The following is an 18,481-nucleotide window of genomic DNA, read 5'->3' on the forward strand; positions in this document are numbered from 1 at the left end:
AGAACTTTCCCTTTTAGAACCAAAGTGGCATTGTGCCGAAGACATCGAGCTTCGTCAGAAACAACTCGATGTTGAACATTTTTACCAGTTTATCACTGGATTAAGGCCGGAATTTGAAACCACTAAATCGGCCCTACTTCACCGGGGAAAAATTCCTTCTATTGTTGAAACTATTGAAGAGTTAACAATGGAAGAAAATCGTCTCCGGAAAGGTTCTTTAAAAATTGAAGATGATTCCGTTTTAGCCGTGTCTAGACCAGGGAATCATGTTCGATCATATAGGCCTCCTCACTTTAACCGACAAAATGGTGACTATGATAAGAAGAAAGTTATTTGTCATCACTGTCATGAACCGGGACACTACAGGCCACAATGTCCCAAACTTAAGGAGCTGAGAGAAAAAAGAGCTGCAATTGCTGGATCGGAGCCTAAAGATCAGGATGCACCAGTTTCCCTGGCCCAACTAATGGAGATCCTTCAGCCTCTCATCAAAGGTGCCTCTTCCTCATCTGAAGCTTCAACCGGCGCAGCAGCCTCATCTTTTTCTGATTTAGGTAAAATTCCTTGGCTTCTTGACTCCGGTGCATCTTTTCATATGACCCCAAATAATCAAAGTCTATCCAAATGTGTTAACAATAAAACAAGTGTGTCAAAGGTCTTTACTGCTGATGGGACTTCTCTTGAAATAGAAGGAATAAGAGATTTTGAAAAAATTTATAAAACAAAATTTTTTTTTATTCCAGAAATTAGACATGTTCCCAAATTAAATTTAAATCTTTTATCTGTATCTCAAATTTCTGATTATGGGTGTAATATTTCTTTTTCTTCTCATGGTTGTTGGGTACAGGATCGCCAGTCAGGCAAGCTGATTGGGGAAGGCCATAGAGAAGGAGGACTCTATTACATGGATTTTTTGGAAATGCCGAAGAAAGCTTTTTGTTATAATATTCAAAAAATAGAGTTGGAACTGTGGCATAAGAGACTTGGTCACCCACATATAGCCAAAATCCAACATTTTCCAAATCTAGGAAAATTTTGTAACTCTGAATCATTTGATTGTAAAGATTGTATTCTCGGCAAAATGAAAAGATTACCATTTCAGAACAGAACCTTTTTCTCTTCAAGACCACTTGAATTAATACACTCGGATGTTTGGGGTCCTGCACCAGTAATTTCTAAAGGAGGATTTGTTTACTATGTTATTTTTGTCGATGATTTCTCCCGACATACGTGGATGTACTTTCTCAAACATAAGTCTGAAGTATTTTCATACTTTCAAACTTTTCATAATATGGTTAAAAACAAATTTCAAAATGATATTACTATTTTTCGCACAGATTCAGGGGGAGAGTTTTTATCCACAGATTTTCAAAATTATCTTAAATTGCATGGCATCACACATCAAAGATCTTGTCCTTATACACCTCAACAAAATGGACTGGCAGAACGAAAACATCGCCATATTATAGAAACCACTAGAACTTTATTAATAGCAAATCAAGTCCCTAAAGACTTTTGGGCAGAAGCTGCCTTAACTGCCACCTATCTCATTAATAGGATGCCATCTTCTTCGTTACAAAATATCACTCCCATTGAAAAACTTATGAACATTTCTCCAGACTACTCTAGATTAAGAATATTTGGGTGCAAATGTTTCATATTTACTGACAAAAATGATAAACTTTCCCCTCGTGCGATTCCCTGTGCCTTTTTAGGATATGCTGAAAACCAGAAAGGTTATAGATGTTTTGACTTCAAAAATAATAAACTATATGTGTCTAGAAATGTTTCCTTTCTTGAAAAGGAGAGCTTCTTTGATTTTAGAAAATTAAAAGACGTCACTGAGTACTCCTTTTTGCTAGATCTAACATCAACACTGATGAATATGACCTTGATTGTAACTTTGATGATGATCCAAGAATTATTGATCTTAATGTTGAAAATGAAGAAGTTCATAGAGATACTAGTATTCAATATTCCAGGCGACAAGAGTCTAATACTCCATGTGCACTTGAGAAATATTCTAACATTCCAACTAGACAATCATCCCGAATCTCGAGGCCTCCAGAAAAGTTTGTATCATATGAGTCTTTCTCACCCACATATAGGGCAGTTATTGCATTAATTCACTCATATGAAGAACCATCCACATATTTTCAAGCAAAAAATGATATCAAATGGATAGAAGCCATGAAAGTTGAATTAGATGCACTTGAAAAGGCTTCTACATGGAATATTCAAGATCTTCCTCCAGGGAAGAAAACTATAGGATGTCGATGGGTTTATAAAATTAAAACCAAGAGTGATGGTACTCTTGAAAGATATAAAGCCCGTTTAGTAGCCAAAGGTTATGCCCAAGAATATGGGATTGATTATGAAGAAACCTTTGCTCCGGTGGCTCGTATGACTACTGTCCGAACCTTAATTGCCTTAGCTTCTATCAAAAAATGGTCTATTTTTCAAATGGATGTCAAAAATGCTTTTTTAAATGGAAAGCTAGTTGAAGAAGTATATATGGAACCCCCTCCTGGTCTAAGTATTCCTAAGGGTAAAGTCCTTCGCTTAGAAAAAGCTCTTTATGGACTTAAACAAGCACCAAAAGCTTGGTATGATAGGTTTAGTCGTGTTATGATTGATATTGGTTTTCAATTCTGTTTAACTGACACTGCTTTGTTTATTAAGAATTCTGATGCAGGGATCATTGTGCTTCTTCTCTATGTGGATGATATGATCATCACCGGAAGCGATAAACAGGAGTTGAAACAATCAAAACACTTCTTAAATCTCATTTTGAAATGACTGATTTGGGCTTGTTGAGATATTTTTTAGGCATTGAAGTTGCTTATTCTCCTAGAGGATATTTATTATCTCAGACTAAATTTGCTTTTGATATTGTTTTCAGGTCTGGTATTACTGATGATAAGAAAGTTGACACTCCAGAAGTTGTTAATGTTAAAATGAAGATTGATGATGGAGAACTTCTTGCAGACCCTACTCCTTACAGACAGCTTGTCGGGGCACTTTCCTATCTATCCATTACCAGACCAGATATAGCACATGCTGTTCATACAGCAAGTCAATTTCAACATGCTCCTACTTCTGTTCATATGGGAGCAGTCATGCGTATTATCAGATACATCAAGTCCTCTCTTTCACGAGGACTTTTCTTATCTTCCTCCTCTTCTCTTGATTTAATTGCATATACTGATGCTGATTGGGGAGGTGATCCCAATAACAGACACTCAACCACTGGCTTTTGTGTCTTTTTAGGGGAATCATTAATCTCGTGGAGGTGTAAAAAGCAGCAGAAGGTATCTCTCTCATCCACCGAAGCTGAATACAGAGCCATGGCAACCACGACCATGGAAGTAGTTTGGCTCCGACGACTGCTTGCTGACATGGGAGTTGAAGCAACAAAGGCTTCACAAATGTGTTGTGACAACAAAAGTGCGATCTACATTGCCAGTAACAGAACATTCCACGAACGCACCAAACACATCGAAATGGATTGTCACTACGTCAGAGAGGAATATCTACACGGGATAATTGATCTGCCATATGTCACTTCAGAATATCAGTTAGCAGACCTCTTTACAAAGCCTCTCGCTGCTCCTCGATTTCACTTTCTCTTAGACAAACTTTCGCTCATTGTACCGTAAGTTTGAGGGGGAGTGTTAAAATGTAAAACTGTACATATATGTATATATAATAATATTATATTATTATATATATATATAAATACATTTTTAATTTCTTTCTTTTCTGTATTTTTTTTCCTTTATTTTTATTTTTTGTCTTTATGTCATCTAGTTCAGTTTGAACTAGAATGACTGTTGCTAGTCAAGTCCTGTCTAGACTTGACTAGCAATAGAGCTGTTGGACTGACACAGTCCAACAGCTCTTAATAGAGCTGTTGGACTGACACATTCCAACAGCTCTAAATAGAGCTGTTGGACTGTGCCCAACAGCTCTATTGAGTCCTCTTTCAGCTGTGTATATAAAGGGGTGCAGCCCCTCTTGTATTTTACTCCAATGCTTCTTAAGCAATTGGTTTTTCATATCAATAAAGAATACATTTTTATTTTTATTTTGTTTCCAATTATACCCTTTTTAAGGGTTATGCTTTAGTGTCATTCTTGACACTTGCTCTTGTTAATCAAAGCTCGTGTTTCGAAGATCCCCATTTCATTTCAGACATTTGTCAAACACCAGATCTGTTATCAGATCTATGCAACAAAAAAAAGCTCGCACCTTTTTATTTCTTTACTCGAGCTTTGGTGCAGACAGAACACGTGACACACACCTTTGTTGCAGAGAACCTGTGCTCACGTTCCCAAGACCAGCTGCTCTGATACCATGTGGAGAACTTTATTGGAGTCAACAGGAGCCGAGGCAGAGAGAGAGAGAGAGAGAGAGAGAGAGAGAGAGAGAGAGAGAGATCGGCTGAGAAAGAATGTAAACTCGTTATTTGATTAGGGCTAATCTCTATGCTAGATAGAGAGAGGCCAATATAAAAAATGACATACAAGTCCCTTATTAAACAAGAAATATCAAATAGCCTACTTTTAAGAAAACTTAAACTTAAAACCTCTTAATCTCAACAAGATAGTTACCTAAGAATTCGTGCCACCTAGCCTATTCACATGCCCAAGGTGGGACCCACTCCAAAACCGTGTGTGAGTGGTTTAATTCCTGAGTAACTTCTCTTTTTTTCCTTTTTACCTTTGTAGTTAATTTAACCACAGAGTTAATTAGTTTAAAATTCAAATTGCGACTTCACGAGAAATTTGTTAGGTTTTTGCTTTTTTTACTTTACCTGAGTTCCACCTAAGAGAGAGAGTGAGAGAGTGAGAAATGTCCCATCCTGATCTTGTCCGAATTCGGACATAATAGTTCTAGTGCCACTTGGCAATTGGATCCGGGTGGGGCCCAGTAGAGGGGCGACTCACCTTATGGATCTAGGTCCAAATTGAATCCTTTTGAAATGTCCAATTTAGATCCAACTCCAAATTGAACATTAAATTAACAACATTGCTGGATTAAATTCCGCATTAATTTAAGATAAATTAAGAACTAAATTCGAGCCATAAATGCACAAAATTTGGTATTTATTTCATTTAAAAACTGTCAGAAAATTCATGGGTATTACAGTTATGAAGTGTATAATATGTGTTTTACAGTTGGTGTGCTACTCCTTTCTATGTACATATTATTGTTTATAGGGGTATTCTTGTATATTTTCATTAAATGTTGTAAACTCAATGTATTTTGTCTTTTAGTGAGAAAGAGTGAGTAGTGAACGATTCTCCTCCTCCTTCTTCTTATTATTATTTCTCTTCTTATAAAAAAATAAACAACATCCAACCACAAATAACATCTGAAATAATTGGCGACTATTGTTATTTCTCATGGAGTTTGTATAAAAAAATACTGAATGATCTGAAAGGATATTCTATACATGTATATAACAATTGTATTTTCACTCTATTTTTTATGAACTTGTGTATATTATATGAGATTGATGCAGTTTAACTTCTACAGATTCTGTGGCAGTGTTAGCTTTCCTTTTGGCTATTAATGGCCTAATTCAGTATGATAGGTTTCCTCATCACCGCTGGATTCATTATTCGTTATTCACAGGCCTTTTGTTGGCTATTTTCTGGTTATATCACATGTTAAGGTATGTTTACAACTTGTCTTTTTTGTTGGCTGTCTTATGGTCATATCCCATGTTACGTGCATTACTTGTGTCATTGTTTTAATTACCTACCTGAGAAGTATCTCATTCGTGCAGTTGGTTCTTTATAGGAAATATTGACTGTGACTCTATGTGCAAGACATACTCTATCTGCAAGCTATATGTATCTTCTTTTTCAGTTCAACAAAATGTAGAATCTTCATCTAAATATAAAAACTGAAAATTTTTCTTGATTAGGAAAGTAGTCAACAATTTCATCATTGAAAGTTTGGAACAAACTAAAGAAAATGTGTCCCTGTGATCATCTATGTAAATGATATCTCTCTCCTGATTTCCAATTCTTACAAGATCTTTTACACACAAGAATGTTTTGGTTTTTTATCACTTTCACTTGTTAGAACTCTCACAAGATCTTTTGTGTAAATGAATGCTTTGATTCTTCATCTTTTTCACTTGTCAGAACCTATGTCAATAACATCTTCTTGGATAGTTTCTTGTAGTGGAATATGTTGGGAGACTTTCAAAATATTTGTTCCTTTAGTAGAAACATGTATAAAATACAGTCAAAATATGAGAAAAGAAGGAAATAATGAAAAATCGTCTTGTTAAAACTTATGGATATTTCATGATATTATTGATAAATCCAAAAATAATTGGAAACTGTGATATTTTGAAAGCATAGTCACAAATATCGGTCTCGGCTGTGTCTCAGCAAGGCAATTTCTCATATAATATAGGTTTAATTGATAAATCTTGGGAAAGTCATGGCACTTAAAAAATATAAAAGTAACAGAATTAAGTAAGAAATAACATTTTTAAATAATAAAATACACATAATAAAAGGAAGGAAAACATATTTAAGATATAGAAAAGGCGTAAAAAAGAAAAAGTGATAATATCATGATATTACGATAATACTGTGATATTATCACAAATTTCAAATATCATAAGATTTTGCCTTTAATATCGTTTCATGAATTTACAGTAGTATTATCGCTGATAATTGTGACTATGTTTGAAAGCATGGTGATATTTTTTGGATTTTTCTTTTCTTGTAGTAGTTTGTCCAAAATATCATTGTTCAAAAATATCCATGTGTAATATCTCTTGGAATTTTCCCAATTTTTAAACTTGATAAATATGATTTTGTTAGATAAATACATATTTTTCGCGACTTGAAGTGGTAGAATATATATATATATATATATATATATATATATATATATATATATATATATATATATAGAGAGAGAGAGAGAGAGAGAGAGAGAGAGATCAATTTGGATTTGGACATGGTCCTGGATCCATTAGTCGAGACCCATATATATTTACAGGGTGGGGCCGGGCTCGGCCAGGTTGCCGAGCCCACCCCAACCCTTTGAGTTTCGGGATGGGGCCGGGCTCGGCAAGGTTGTCGAGCCCACCCCAGCCCATTGTGTTTTTCGGGTTGGGGTTAGGCTCGGCCTAGTGGCCGAGCCCACCCCATCCTTTTTCCTCTGTTTGCTGAACCGAGCTCGATTCAGTTGAGGATGAACCGGCTCACTCGCTCGAGTGAGCTTGGTCCCCTCCATTTTTTCTAACTCGGCACTCGCCGAGCTCGGCCAAGAGTTTGAAATGAAATTAAAACTCTTCATATTTCAGTCTTATATTGTACGTGGTTTGAAATGTGTATATCTCGTACATTTTAATTTGATTGTTACCTTTAGTGTAACCCCGCCCAAAGTCTTTAACTATTTTTTAAAATTGTTTCCAATTTACTTATACTTATCAAAAAAATAATTGGTCTCGAAATTTCAATATTTAAACAATAAGTCAGGTTAAAATTTTGGATGTGTTACAACAACTGATAACATTACATTATCACTCATAGTGGCTCAGAATTGTTGTTCAAGAATTTGTCACTTAAGTTGAAATTCATGCTTTATTAATTGAGATTAAAAATTTTGGATGTACATAATATGTATGTGTGGGTGTGTGTGTGCTTATGCATATGGCATATGTGTGTTTGGTGTGCATGTACGTGTGTGTATGGTTTGTGTGTGTGTGGTGTGCATGTGTGTGTGTGCCTGCCCCATGTTGCATTACATTTATATTCCACATGGTTTAAGCTCCATTTGAGCAAGTTGAGTAAGTTGCCTTTCTTGGGTCCAAAATATCAAAATGTAGTCTCGAACGACTGCTAAGTTTTGATTGTACAGAGTACTAAAAGAAGAGAATAACCATCCATATACATATTCTTAATTTAACTGTAGGATTTTTTTGTATATTGCCAGACTAGCTAAAAGGAATGCTTAGTGAAACCAATCTGAAGTTGGCTAACTTAACAGTTTCCAATAACCTATGCGTTGATGATGACCACTACAATGGTTTTCTTTAGAAAATAGTTCTTTGGAAACAGCTCTTAGGTTTCCTATTTTCTGGATCCAATGCTTTCTTTATTTGTTTTCAAATTAAAATTATTCCTTTATTTTTCAGGCTGCCAACTTTTCGATGGGATATTCTATGGCTTCCATTAGGCCCTTTGAGGTTCTCTCTCTCTCTCTCTCTCTCTCTCTCTGTGTGTGTGCGCGCGTGCGGGTGGATGTAATCAGTTTGGATTTGGTTTGGATGTAGGTCATACCAAATCCAACTAATTGGATTTTTATTAATCAGATTCGGATTTGTGATCAGAGTTGGAGTCAAATGTAAAAATGCTCAAACTGAATCTGCATCCAAATATAAGATAAATCCCAAATTGGGCTGTTTGGATTCAGTTAAATCTAAACACAAGTCTCTTTATTACTAGTTTTTAAAACCTGCATAAGCATTTGTTGTTGGGGATATGTCGGCTTTGCAATTTTGCTGATGCATTTTCATTTGTGTTTATTACAAGTTGTTAAAACATGTATAAAAAGTCTACTCTACTTTTTGAACAAGACATGAGGAAGATTTTGTTGCCGGAGTTGTGCGGCTTGTGCCATGGGATGGTAAGTTTCCCAACGCTCGGCCCTAGGCCTCGAGCATGCCAGCAGTGTGTCCCAGCACCTATTGGTATGTACCAAGCGAAAGCAATGAATCAAAGGTCAAGCGAGGAAGGAGAATGACTGAGGAAGATTCGCAAGTTACTACTGGTTGACAGGATTGTATGGGGGATAAAATGGCGACAAAGCATAACGGTAAACAATGGTTTTTTGAAAGATTTAAGCGACAAGTTGAAAAAATGGGAAAATTGTGCAAGGGCGATTGGAATATCATTCAAAACTTCTTCTTGGCCCTTGCAAGAACCTTAAGAGACTGCATCAACATGAATTCACTAGAATCACGGGAGGTTAACGCGTTCATCTGAACCATTCCGTAGTGTGTACTAGATGATTGCGGGGTGGGCAGCTCACTTTCTTTTCCTTCTTTATTAATCCACTGATCTTTGAGGAAGGAAGGGGAGCACAAGAGGGGGGCTCGACTACAGAAAAAAGGGGTGGCTGGAAAGTGGTCCAATCCAGAAACTTCCTCAGAGCATAGAATGCTCTGTCGAAGCTCAAAAGATCAGAATTGAGGCATGGGGACTAGATGTGATAGATATCGTTTTCTAAATTTTAGATTGAGATATGCTAAATGCGTTCGGTCTTGGGGGGAAACAACCTGAATCTCATTTTCTGCAGGCCCTGTGATGATCGCAAGCGGACTCTCGATGATCATATAATCGATGGGTCAAGGAAAGGGGCACCAACAGTGTAAAACCCGAAAAAAAAAATAACTTGGATTCGGGTCGAATCCAGACCCGGACCCAATGGAGGCACCGCCTCCCTCGTGCCTTTTAAAGACAACAAGGCAAAGGGGGGAGGTTTCTCGAAGCCTCCTTCCCCTCTGCTCTCCCGTTCTCGTCTTCTCTGTACTCCCTCTACCCTTTTACTTCGCGCCGGCAACCTCACCGCCACCAGCGACCCCCTCTGGCAAGCTCCCTTCGCCGACCTTCAGGTATGCACCCTCGTCCTTTTTCTCCTTTTCTTTCCGTCTCTCTCTCCCTCACTCTCCGTTTGCGCAGGGAGGGGTTGAGCCACCTCCCTGCCTCCCTCGATCGCAAGGGAGGGGCAAAGCCCCCTCCTTACTGCCTTAAATCGCAGGGGAGGGGCAGAGCCCCCTCCCTGCAATGTGTTTTGTGAGGGAGGGGCTCAGCCCCCTCCCGATGTCTCTGTAGGCGGGAGAGGGGTCGGCTCCCCTCCCTACGTCTCCTTTTGGCAGGGGAGGGGTCGAGCCCTCCCTGTGCACCCTTTGACGGTAGGGGAGGGGGTGGAGCCCCTCCCTGCTCCCCTTTTTCCGACAGGGGAGGGGTCGAGCCCCTCCCTACACCCCCGTTGTTCAGGAGAGGGGTCGAGCCCCTCCCTGCTCCCTGTTACGGTAGGGGAGGGGGGTCGAGCCCCTCCCTGCTCCCCTTTTCTGGCAGGGGAGGGGTCGAGCCCTCTCCTTGCTCCCTCTTTTCTGGCGTCAGGCAGGGGCTTCGCCCCCTGCCTGTTTGTGTGTTCGTCAGGCATTGGTCAGGCCGCTGCCTCTTTGCGTATTCGGCAGGCAGGGGCGAAGCCCCTTGCGTCCCCCTTTGTGGCTAATGGGCAGGGGCCTAGCCCCTGCCTCTTTGCTTTTCGGCTGGTAGGGGCAGAGCCCCCTTTCTCTTCCCGGGCATCAGGCAGGGGCTTCGCCCCCTGCCTATTCGCATAATCGCCAGGCAGGGGACAAGTCCCTGCCTCCTTGCATGCTCGACAGACAGGGGCAAAGCCCTCTACCTCCCCTTTGTTGTTCACAGGCAGGGGCATCTCTTCTACTTTGTCAGGTAGGGGCGCAATCCTGCATGCCCTCGCTTTCTTAGGGCAGGGGTGCAACCCCCTGCCACCTTGTAGTTTGGTGACAGCAGGTTAGCAGGGGCTCGCAGCCCCTGCCCCTGCTTCTTGTGCTTATAGCAGGTGCGCAAGGGAACGATGCCCCTGCCTCTGCTTCCTTCACGTTAGGTCAGTGACGGTGCTCCCGACCTTCTATTTTTGGTGTTAGCTTGCAAAGATTGTCGCTTTTGCAGCTCGTACGACAAATCCTGCTCGCGCTCCGCGACCCGAGCCGTCAATCGTTTACACCCACAGGCGCCAGCAAGCTTGCAACTCCCCAAGGTAGGGGAAGACTGTAAATGTTGGCACAAGCTGTTGGCTGTTTCAAAAGATAAAGAATGTCAAAAGTAAAGTTTGAGAAACATTACATCTTTGTGAAACACTTCTGTTGAGGCTCCTATTGATGAGCTATACCCCTTTCTGTTAGTTTTGGATCATGGATCCGACCCGCACCACATTCCAAGGATCCATCTTGGGATGCGTGGGTGGTGGCATGTTTGTAATTTATTTTTATTTCTTGTGTAATGTCATACCCTGTACAACACTTATAAATAATAAGTAAAAGAGGGAAAACCCTATTGCCGCCGACTTCTCTCTTCTATCTCCTCTCTTCTCTTCTCTCTCTCCTCTCTCTTTACCTCACCTTTAACACTTGCAGGTCGATATTTCTGACATGGTATCAGAGCACATGCGCGGAAATCAATCATCTAGAAGACCTATAAGGACCAGCACGTGCGTTAAAAGGACGTAGGCTTTATTTCTGTCTTGTTTCCCTTAATCAGATTTATTTATTTCTCATTTTCTTAATCTGATTTCACGTCATTCTAGTTTCCCTTTTTGATTCTTCTCATTCTCAATATTTTTGGTACGCACGTCTTAACATCCTGTTTCAGTCTGCCGAGTTTTTGTTTTTCTCCCCAAAATATTTTTGATTCTTTCTTTTATTTCTGGTTTGCACGTTACTATTCATCTGTGTAACGTGTGCGCTGATATTGTTTTCAGCACATAGCATTGCTGTTTCCTTTTCTTTGTGTAACGTGTGTGCTGATATCATTTTCAGCACACAACAACATTGTTGTTTCCTTTTCTCTGTGTAACGTGTGTGCTGATATTATTTTCAGCACACAACAACATTGCTGTTTCCTTTTCTCTGTGTAACGTGTGTGCTGATATTATTTTCAACACGCAGCAACATTGCTGTTTCTTTTTCTCTGTGTAATGTGTGTGCTGATATTATTTTCAGCACACAACAATTGCTGTTTTCTCTTCAATACACTGTTAGAACAGTTTGGCTTCTCATTCTTCATATAATCCATGGATTCCAAGTTGAACCTTAGTTTTCTTACTCACCTCATATCTCATGATAACTACTTACTTTGGAAACGTCAGATTGTGCCTTTTATTCGCAGTCATGGTCTTTATGGGCATCTAAATGGGCGATCACCCGCTCTACCTACACATATCATGCAAGAAATAACAGGTGAAGATGGGAAGGTGAGTCAACTTCGAACCACCAATCCTGCTTATGACATATGGGTACAACGGGATCAGACATTAGTTGCTTACATAACTTCCATACTTTCTGATCGCGTTTTACAAACTATTTCTGATTATCAATCTGCTGCCGAGTTGTGGAATGGATTAGCTCATTCCTTTTCTCAAGTTTCCGAATCTCGGGCTTTGCAACTCAAGTGGCAATTCCAATCCATGCGAAAAGGAAACAAATTTATTACAGAGTTCATGTAACGCCCCAAATTTCAAACTTGCGAACCTTTTCAGAAAAAACAGGCAAGAGACTAGAAATATCTCTTTCCTTCAGAGTTGGTTTATGAAATCAGCTGAAGATTTTTCTTTGATAAATCATAAGGCAAGCTGACAACTCTGGGCACGTTAGCTAAAAGAATCAAAACGCACAAAAATTCAGATATCCTAAGGGAAATCCGATACAAACCCAAGCGTACAGGACGCGAGCTAAGAGCAGGAAGAAGTCTTGAGGCCATCTTGCAATCGCGCCATCGCCTGTAGAGTACCTAAACATCACCTGTACCCATAGAATGGGTTAGTTTCGCGAAAAACTAGTAGGTGCACAAGAGAGACTAACAGGAAACTGAATTAAGTACATTTAATTCAGTATGTTACACAGTTTAAAGCAGATATGCAGTTAAACAGGTAAGCAATGCGAGCAGGTGAATAGTGCAAACACGTAAGTAATACAAGCGAGTCAGCAGTGCAAGCGAGTAAGGAGTGCAAGCGCGTAAGCAGGGCAAACAGTAAGCAGTTCAAGGCAAGTACGCAGTTCAAAGCAAGTAAGCAGTTCAACTGACCAACGCAACATACGATCCATTTGATCGTAAGCTGTGAACTACTACGCAACAAGCTTGTCCTCGTTCCTAGAATGAGGTCTCTGCATATAATCACTACCAGGACATAGTTTGTCACTCGCTACTTCTAACCAACGCTTTGTCCTGAACGACCTTAATCTATCTTCATCTCTCAAAGTCTTACGCGGCTAACCGTCACCAGTTATGACGCACTAAGGCGTCATACCTTCTCAGAAAAGCTCACCCTTACGTAGAAGGTCCAAAACATGATCACTAACTCAAATCGCTAACGATCTGATTCTCACACCTGAGTCAAGCATGTAATCATGCTAAAACAGAAAGCCGAAACTATGAATTCATAGTTGGCTATCACAAACAATCTCCGAAGATCGTCACAGCTCACCATAACTTTTTATGGTAAGCAAAAACACAAGATCCACGTCGGATCGTTCGGTCCGAGAGATATACGACCGGACAAGGAATTACCGCCCTAGAGGGTATACCTGATCTTGGACCCTACACTTCCTCACAGGAGTTCACCGTCTTTGCGGCTACCCGTTCGTGGACAATGTACATCTTTACAGAGATCTCCCACTCTAGTCAGGTCACCTGATCTGGAAAATGTATAACCTCACAGCGAAACCTTTGGGAGATCAGTCCCTAACAAATGCCATATCCAATGAAAATCATTGCGATACATGCATCCACACAAATGACCGCTCTTCGGGTCGATAGCCACTAATACAAACAACAAGATCAACGCCTGGATCACCTGGTCTGGGACATGTATAACCTCACAAGGAATTCCGCCCTAGATGGTATACCTGGTCTTGGACCATACACTTCCTCACAGGAGTTCGTCGTCTTTGCGGCTACCCGTTCGTGGACAATGTACATCCTCACAGAGAATCTACCACTCTAGCTGGGTACCTGGTCTTGATTATACACGCCCTCGCAGATAATCCTTTGGAGATCAGGTGCTCGACAGACACCCCCCTCAGTGATGCATGCATCAATAATCGACTGCTCTAAACCATTGACCGCCTCGGGGTCGGTAGCCACAATATGGGCACAAGCATGCATATCAGCAATGTGCATCGTATCACTTCACATAGAAGCATAATATCCTACGCATCGTGTTATTGCCACAAGGAATATTGCAATCCTCAAATAGGCCCTCAAAGCATGTGTAAACGACACATGAGAACGCGCAAATATGACAATTCAGTTGATTCTATGGGCGAAGGGTAACTAACTCTACCCGTCAGCCAAACAAAACAACTGAATAAGACAAACACTCATAACAATGCTCGTAAAACATATAATTACCATAAAATGGCTCAGTTCATCAACAAGTAGAGGAGGTTTTGCTCCATGTAATGGGTGTTACACCCTTCCTCTTTTCAATAATATCAACTTATGCCTTATAGGCATTTTTGTCCCTTTGTGGGTTTATGTTAGCACATTATGTGCTTGTGTTTTCCCCTTTAGTGGGTATATTCGCACTTCATGTGCATGTGTATTAGTTCATTATTGAACCTAATATATTCAAAGTCATTTCCTTACATGGTATCAGAGCAAGGTTACGATGGGGTTGTCTCTTGGTGCAACGGAAAGCGTGGTGCTCAAGAAATGGTGAAGTATTCATTGTTCCTCTCTTTTTTTAGAAGTTTTCGGTATGTATCTCTTTTCTTAACATATTATGCATTATGAAACTATTTTTTGCACAGTTAGTGTTTTTGATAGTTGAATCATTTCCTTTCACATTTCGCGTGTTCATATATTTTAAAATATCTCCTTTTAAATTTGGTAAACTTGTTTATTGTCCAAATATATAATTCTTGGTTATATATTTATCGATTCCTCATCACATATAATAGTAATTTATGTTTTGCAAAATTGTTTTTCAATTATGTGAGATTTATGATTTTTCCATAAGAATTTCGTGATTAACCTATAAGTTAACTTTTTATATATGATTTCTTGCTAAATTAATGATCTTTGCTTAAAAACTCTTGTGTATGGTTTTTAGTGCATTTTTTTGTGAAAACAAAAAAAAATATATATTTTGATATAATTCTTGTATGAGAATTTCTCACATCTAAATCTTTGTAGTTTACCTCTTTTTCTATGAACCCTAAGTAGTTCTTGTTAATGATAAATATTTATGAACTCCTAAAAGTCTCTCAATGGTTTTGGTTTATTTAAAGAATTTTGAAAAATTGTTTATGATAAATATGTTGTATGAACCATTGTGTTCATTAGGAAAGATCTTTTAAAATCTTCTCACACTATATAGAATGCATAGTGTATCTATTGTATCCTTTGGTATAAAAGATTTCATTAATTTTTGATTTTTCTTCTAATGATGCAACTTTATAAACATGTTTGTTTGTATTTTTCACATAAGGTTTCAAAACCTCTTGATTGTATCTCTAAGGATGCCTACATTGGCCATAATATGGTCTTCTTTGTCTTAAATTGCATTTATCAAGCATATAATTGCATAATTAAAGCTTGAGAGACTCAAGCATTTGTTCCTTTTTATGAAATACATGCATTATTGCATGTTTGCCACTTTTACGCTTTTTGCGTATTTTGTTCAAGTATTGTGAGAGTGTCTTTGTGCACTTCTTTTATAAAGTATTTATGCTTGTATGCGTATTGTCTCTTCGTAGACATTTCTACATTGTGGAGCTTTTATGCACATTGCTTTTGGTGAAAGTGTAATGAATTTAGATATTGATTCTTTTGAATCATTATAAAACATTGTAAATGCTTATGGCACTTTGTATGTTTCCGCATATCTCATCACAATCAAAGAATATTAAAATTTGTTGTATGGGATTTAATCCCAATTCTATAAATTTTCAAGTATTTTTTGAATATCTTTTCCTTGGATATTGTGTTAAAGCTCTCTTTGCGAACCATTACGGTTCTTGTGATGTCTTTGTTAAAAGCTTGATTATCTTCTCTTGATTATCCCAAGATGATTTCTTTATGTCATTATGTTCGTTGAAAAGGTATTTTTGCCTTTTATGGCACTTATTTTATCCATCACAAGTTGTTATATGATGCATCAATCCTTTTATGACCTTATTGTTATATTAGAGATGGTTGTTGAGGTGAGTTATGGGCACCTTATGTCATTTTAGATTGTCCACTTACCATATTAAAGATGGTTGTTGAGGTGAGTTATGGGCACCTTGGGGACTCAAATGATTTGTTATATGATCTCTAAATATATATATTTTCTCTTCCTAAAATACTCTTAAGGGTATTCTTGTAATTTATCATTTTACGCATATTCCAATTGGAATATGCATTGTAATATTTCTTTTCTTTTATTTTCTGTTTTTTTATTTATGGTTTTCGTACTATATTGGGGGCCTCCCAATGGAGACGTTGGGAGCCCCTAACGGTCACAAATGTGACCGTTGGGGGCTCTCCAACGTCTCCTTTGGGAGCCCCCAAGGTGGTCCCTTTGAGAGTGTATAAATAGGGGCTCTTTCCTTTGTATTTTCTACTCTTTTAGAGGAGCTTTAGCTCCATGTAATGGGTGTTACACCCTTCCTCTTTTCAATAATATCAACTTATGCCTTGTAGGCATTTTTGTCCCTTTGTGGGTTTATGTTAGCACATTATGTGCTTGTGTTTTCTCCTTTAGTGGGTATATTCGCACTTCATGTGCATGTGTATTGGTTCATTATTGAACCTAATATATTCAAAGTCATTTTCTTACAATTTCCACTTGGAATATGCTTGTATTTCATTTTTTATTTCTTTCCTTTTTCTTTTTTCTTTTTCTATTTTTATTTTTTTTACGTCATTGTCATCATCTTGGGGGCCTCCCAATAGAGTGGTTGGGGGCTCCCAACGACTCCTTTGGGAGCCCCAAGGTGGTCCCTTTAGCACTTGTATAAATAAGGGTGTTTCCCCATTGTATTTCCCAAGCTTGAGAGTCTCAAGCATTCCCTCTTTCAATAGATACATGCCTTTGCGCATGTTTGCTTATTTTTACGCTTTTGTTCGTATTTGTTCAAATGTTGTGTAAGTACTTTTGTGCACATCTTTTCCAAAGTATTTGTACTTATATGCGTATTGTCTCTTTGTAGACATTTTTACAAAAAAGACATCTAAAAATAGAGGTTTTAATATATCTAATAATTCGTAAAATAACTCCCATGTGGACAAAGGTAGGAGCGTGTTGAAATTGACTAGTTGTGTGTACATGTGAAATATCCGGTTTAGTGATTGAATGGTAAGAGAGTGCCCTGTTAAGTTTATAAGGAGTTGGATCTTCAAGTGGTTCTCCAAAATCAATTTGCATCTTCATATTGACAATCTCGAGAGTATAAACTCTCTTTATCATCTGTTATCCCAGACCTAAAAACAATGTCAGAAGCAAATTTAGACATTTAGACTGAGACAACAAGCACCTTCTATGTAACGCCCCAAAATTTCAAACTTGCGAACCTTTCAAAAAACAGGCAAGAAAGTAGAAAAAATCTCTTCCCTTTAAGAGTTTGTTTATAAAATCAGCGGAAGACTATTCTTTTGTTGAATTTAGAAAAGCAAGCTGACAACTTTGGGCACGTTAGCTAAAAGAACCAAAACGTACAAAATTCGGATATCCAAAGGAAAATCCGTGACAAACCCAAAAATATCCAAGACGCGAGCTAAGAGCAGGAAAAAGGAAATCTTGAAGCCATCTTGCCATCGCCCATGATGTACATAATCATCACTTGTACCCATAGAATGGGTTAGTTTCACGAAAAACTAGTAGGTGCACAAGAGAGACTACAAGAAACTGAATTAAGTACATTTAATTCAGCATGCTACACAATTTAAAGCAGATCAACAGTTAAATAGGTAAGCATCTCAAAGCAAGTAAGCAGTTCAAAGCAAATAAGTAGTGCAACTGTCAAAACGTAGCATGATGATTTATTTGATCGTAAGCTGTGAACTACCACACAACTAGCTTATTCTTGTTCTTTGAACGAGGTCTCTAAATTTAATCATTATCAGGAGATCGTTTGTCGCTCTCACTATTTCTAACAAACTCTTTATCCTAAACAACCTTAATTTATTCCCATCTCTCAAGGCCTTACGCGGCCAACTGTCACGACTCGCTTAAGGCGTCATACGTTCTCAGAAAAAGGCCGCCGTTCTATAAAAGGTCCAAAACATGATCTAAAATCAATAAAGATCTGATTCTCATATCTGAGTCCTGCATGTAATCATGCTAAAACAGAAAGCCAAATCTATAGATTCATAACTGGCTATATCGATCAATTTTAGAAGATCATCACAGCTCACCATAACTTTTTATGGTAATCAAAATTCACAAGTTCCACGTCGGATCGCTTGGTTCGGGAAATGTACGACCTCACAAGGAATTACCGCCCTAGATGGTATACCTGGTATTGAACAACACACTTCCTCACAAAGATTCTACCGCTCTACCGGATTACCAAATCTTGATCATACATACCCTCACAGAGAATCCTTTGTGTAAAACTCGCAAAAAAAAAAAAAATTTATTGTATCGACCCGACCTGGGCCGGTCATCGGTAGGGTTTAATAACCCGACTCGAGAAGGGGATTTTGAGAAA

The 18,481-nt window shown here is 38.7% G+C and overlaps 1 protein-coding gene across 4 annotated transcripts in view; it reads left to right on the forward strand.

The window, feature by feature from the left end:
* LOC149828568 (histone-lysine N-methyltransferase) overlaps positions 1 to 18,481 on the forward strand; it is a 98,396-nt gene that overhangs the window by 41,758 nt on the left and 38,157 nt on the right. For 2 of the 4 annotated variants that reach the window (XM_090016887.1, XM_090016886.1), the window contains exons 5-6: positions 5,542 to 5,680; positions 8,174 to 8,224. In XM_090016887.1, the coding sequence (XP_089873013.1) occupies positions 5,542 to 5,680; positions 8,174 to 8,224 (190 nt within the window). The remainder of the gene's footprint in view (positions 1 to 5,541; positions 5,681 to 8,173; positions 8,225 to 18,481) is intronic. The other 2 variants (XM_090016889.1, XM_090016888.1) reach the window with 2 other exon arrangements.

The sequence above is a fragment of the Nuphar pumila genome, chromosome 9 (assembly GCF_984573655.1).
Source record: "Nuphar pumila chromosome 9, dmNupPumi1.hap1.1, whole genome shotgun sequence".
Lineage (NCBI taxonomy): Eukaryota > Viridiplantae > Streptophyta > Magnoliopsida > Nymphaeales > Nymphaeaceae > Nuphar > Nuphar pumila.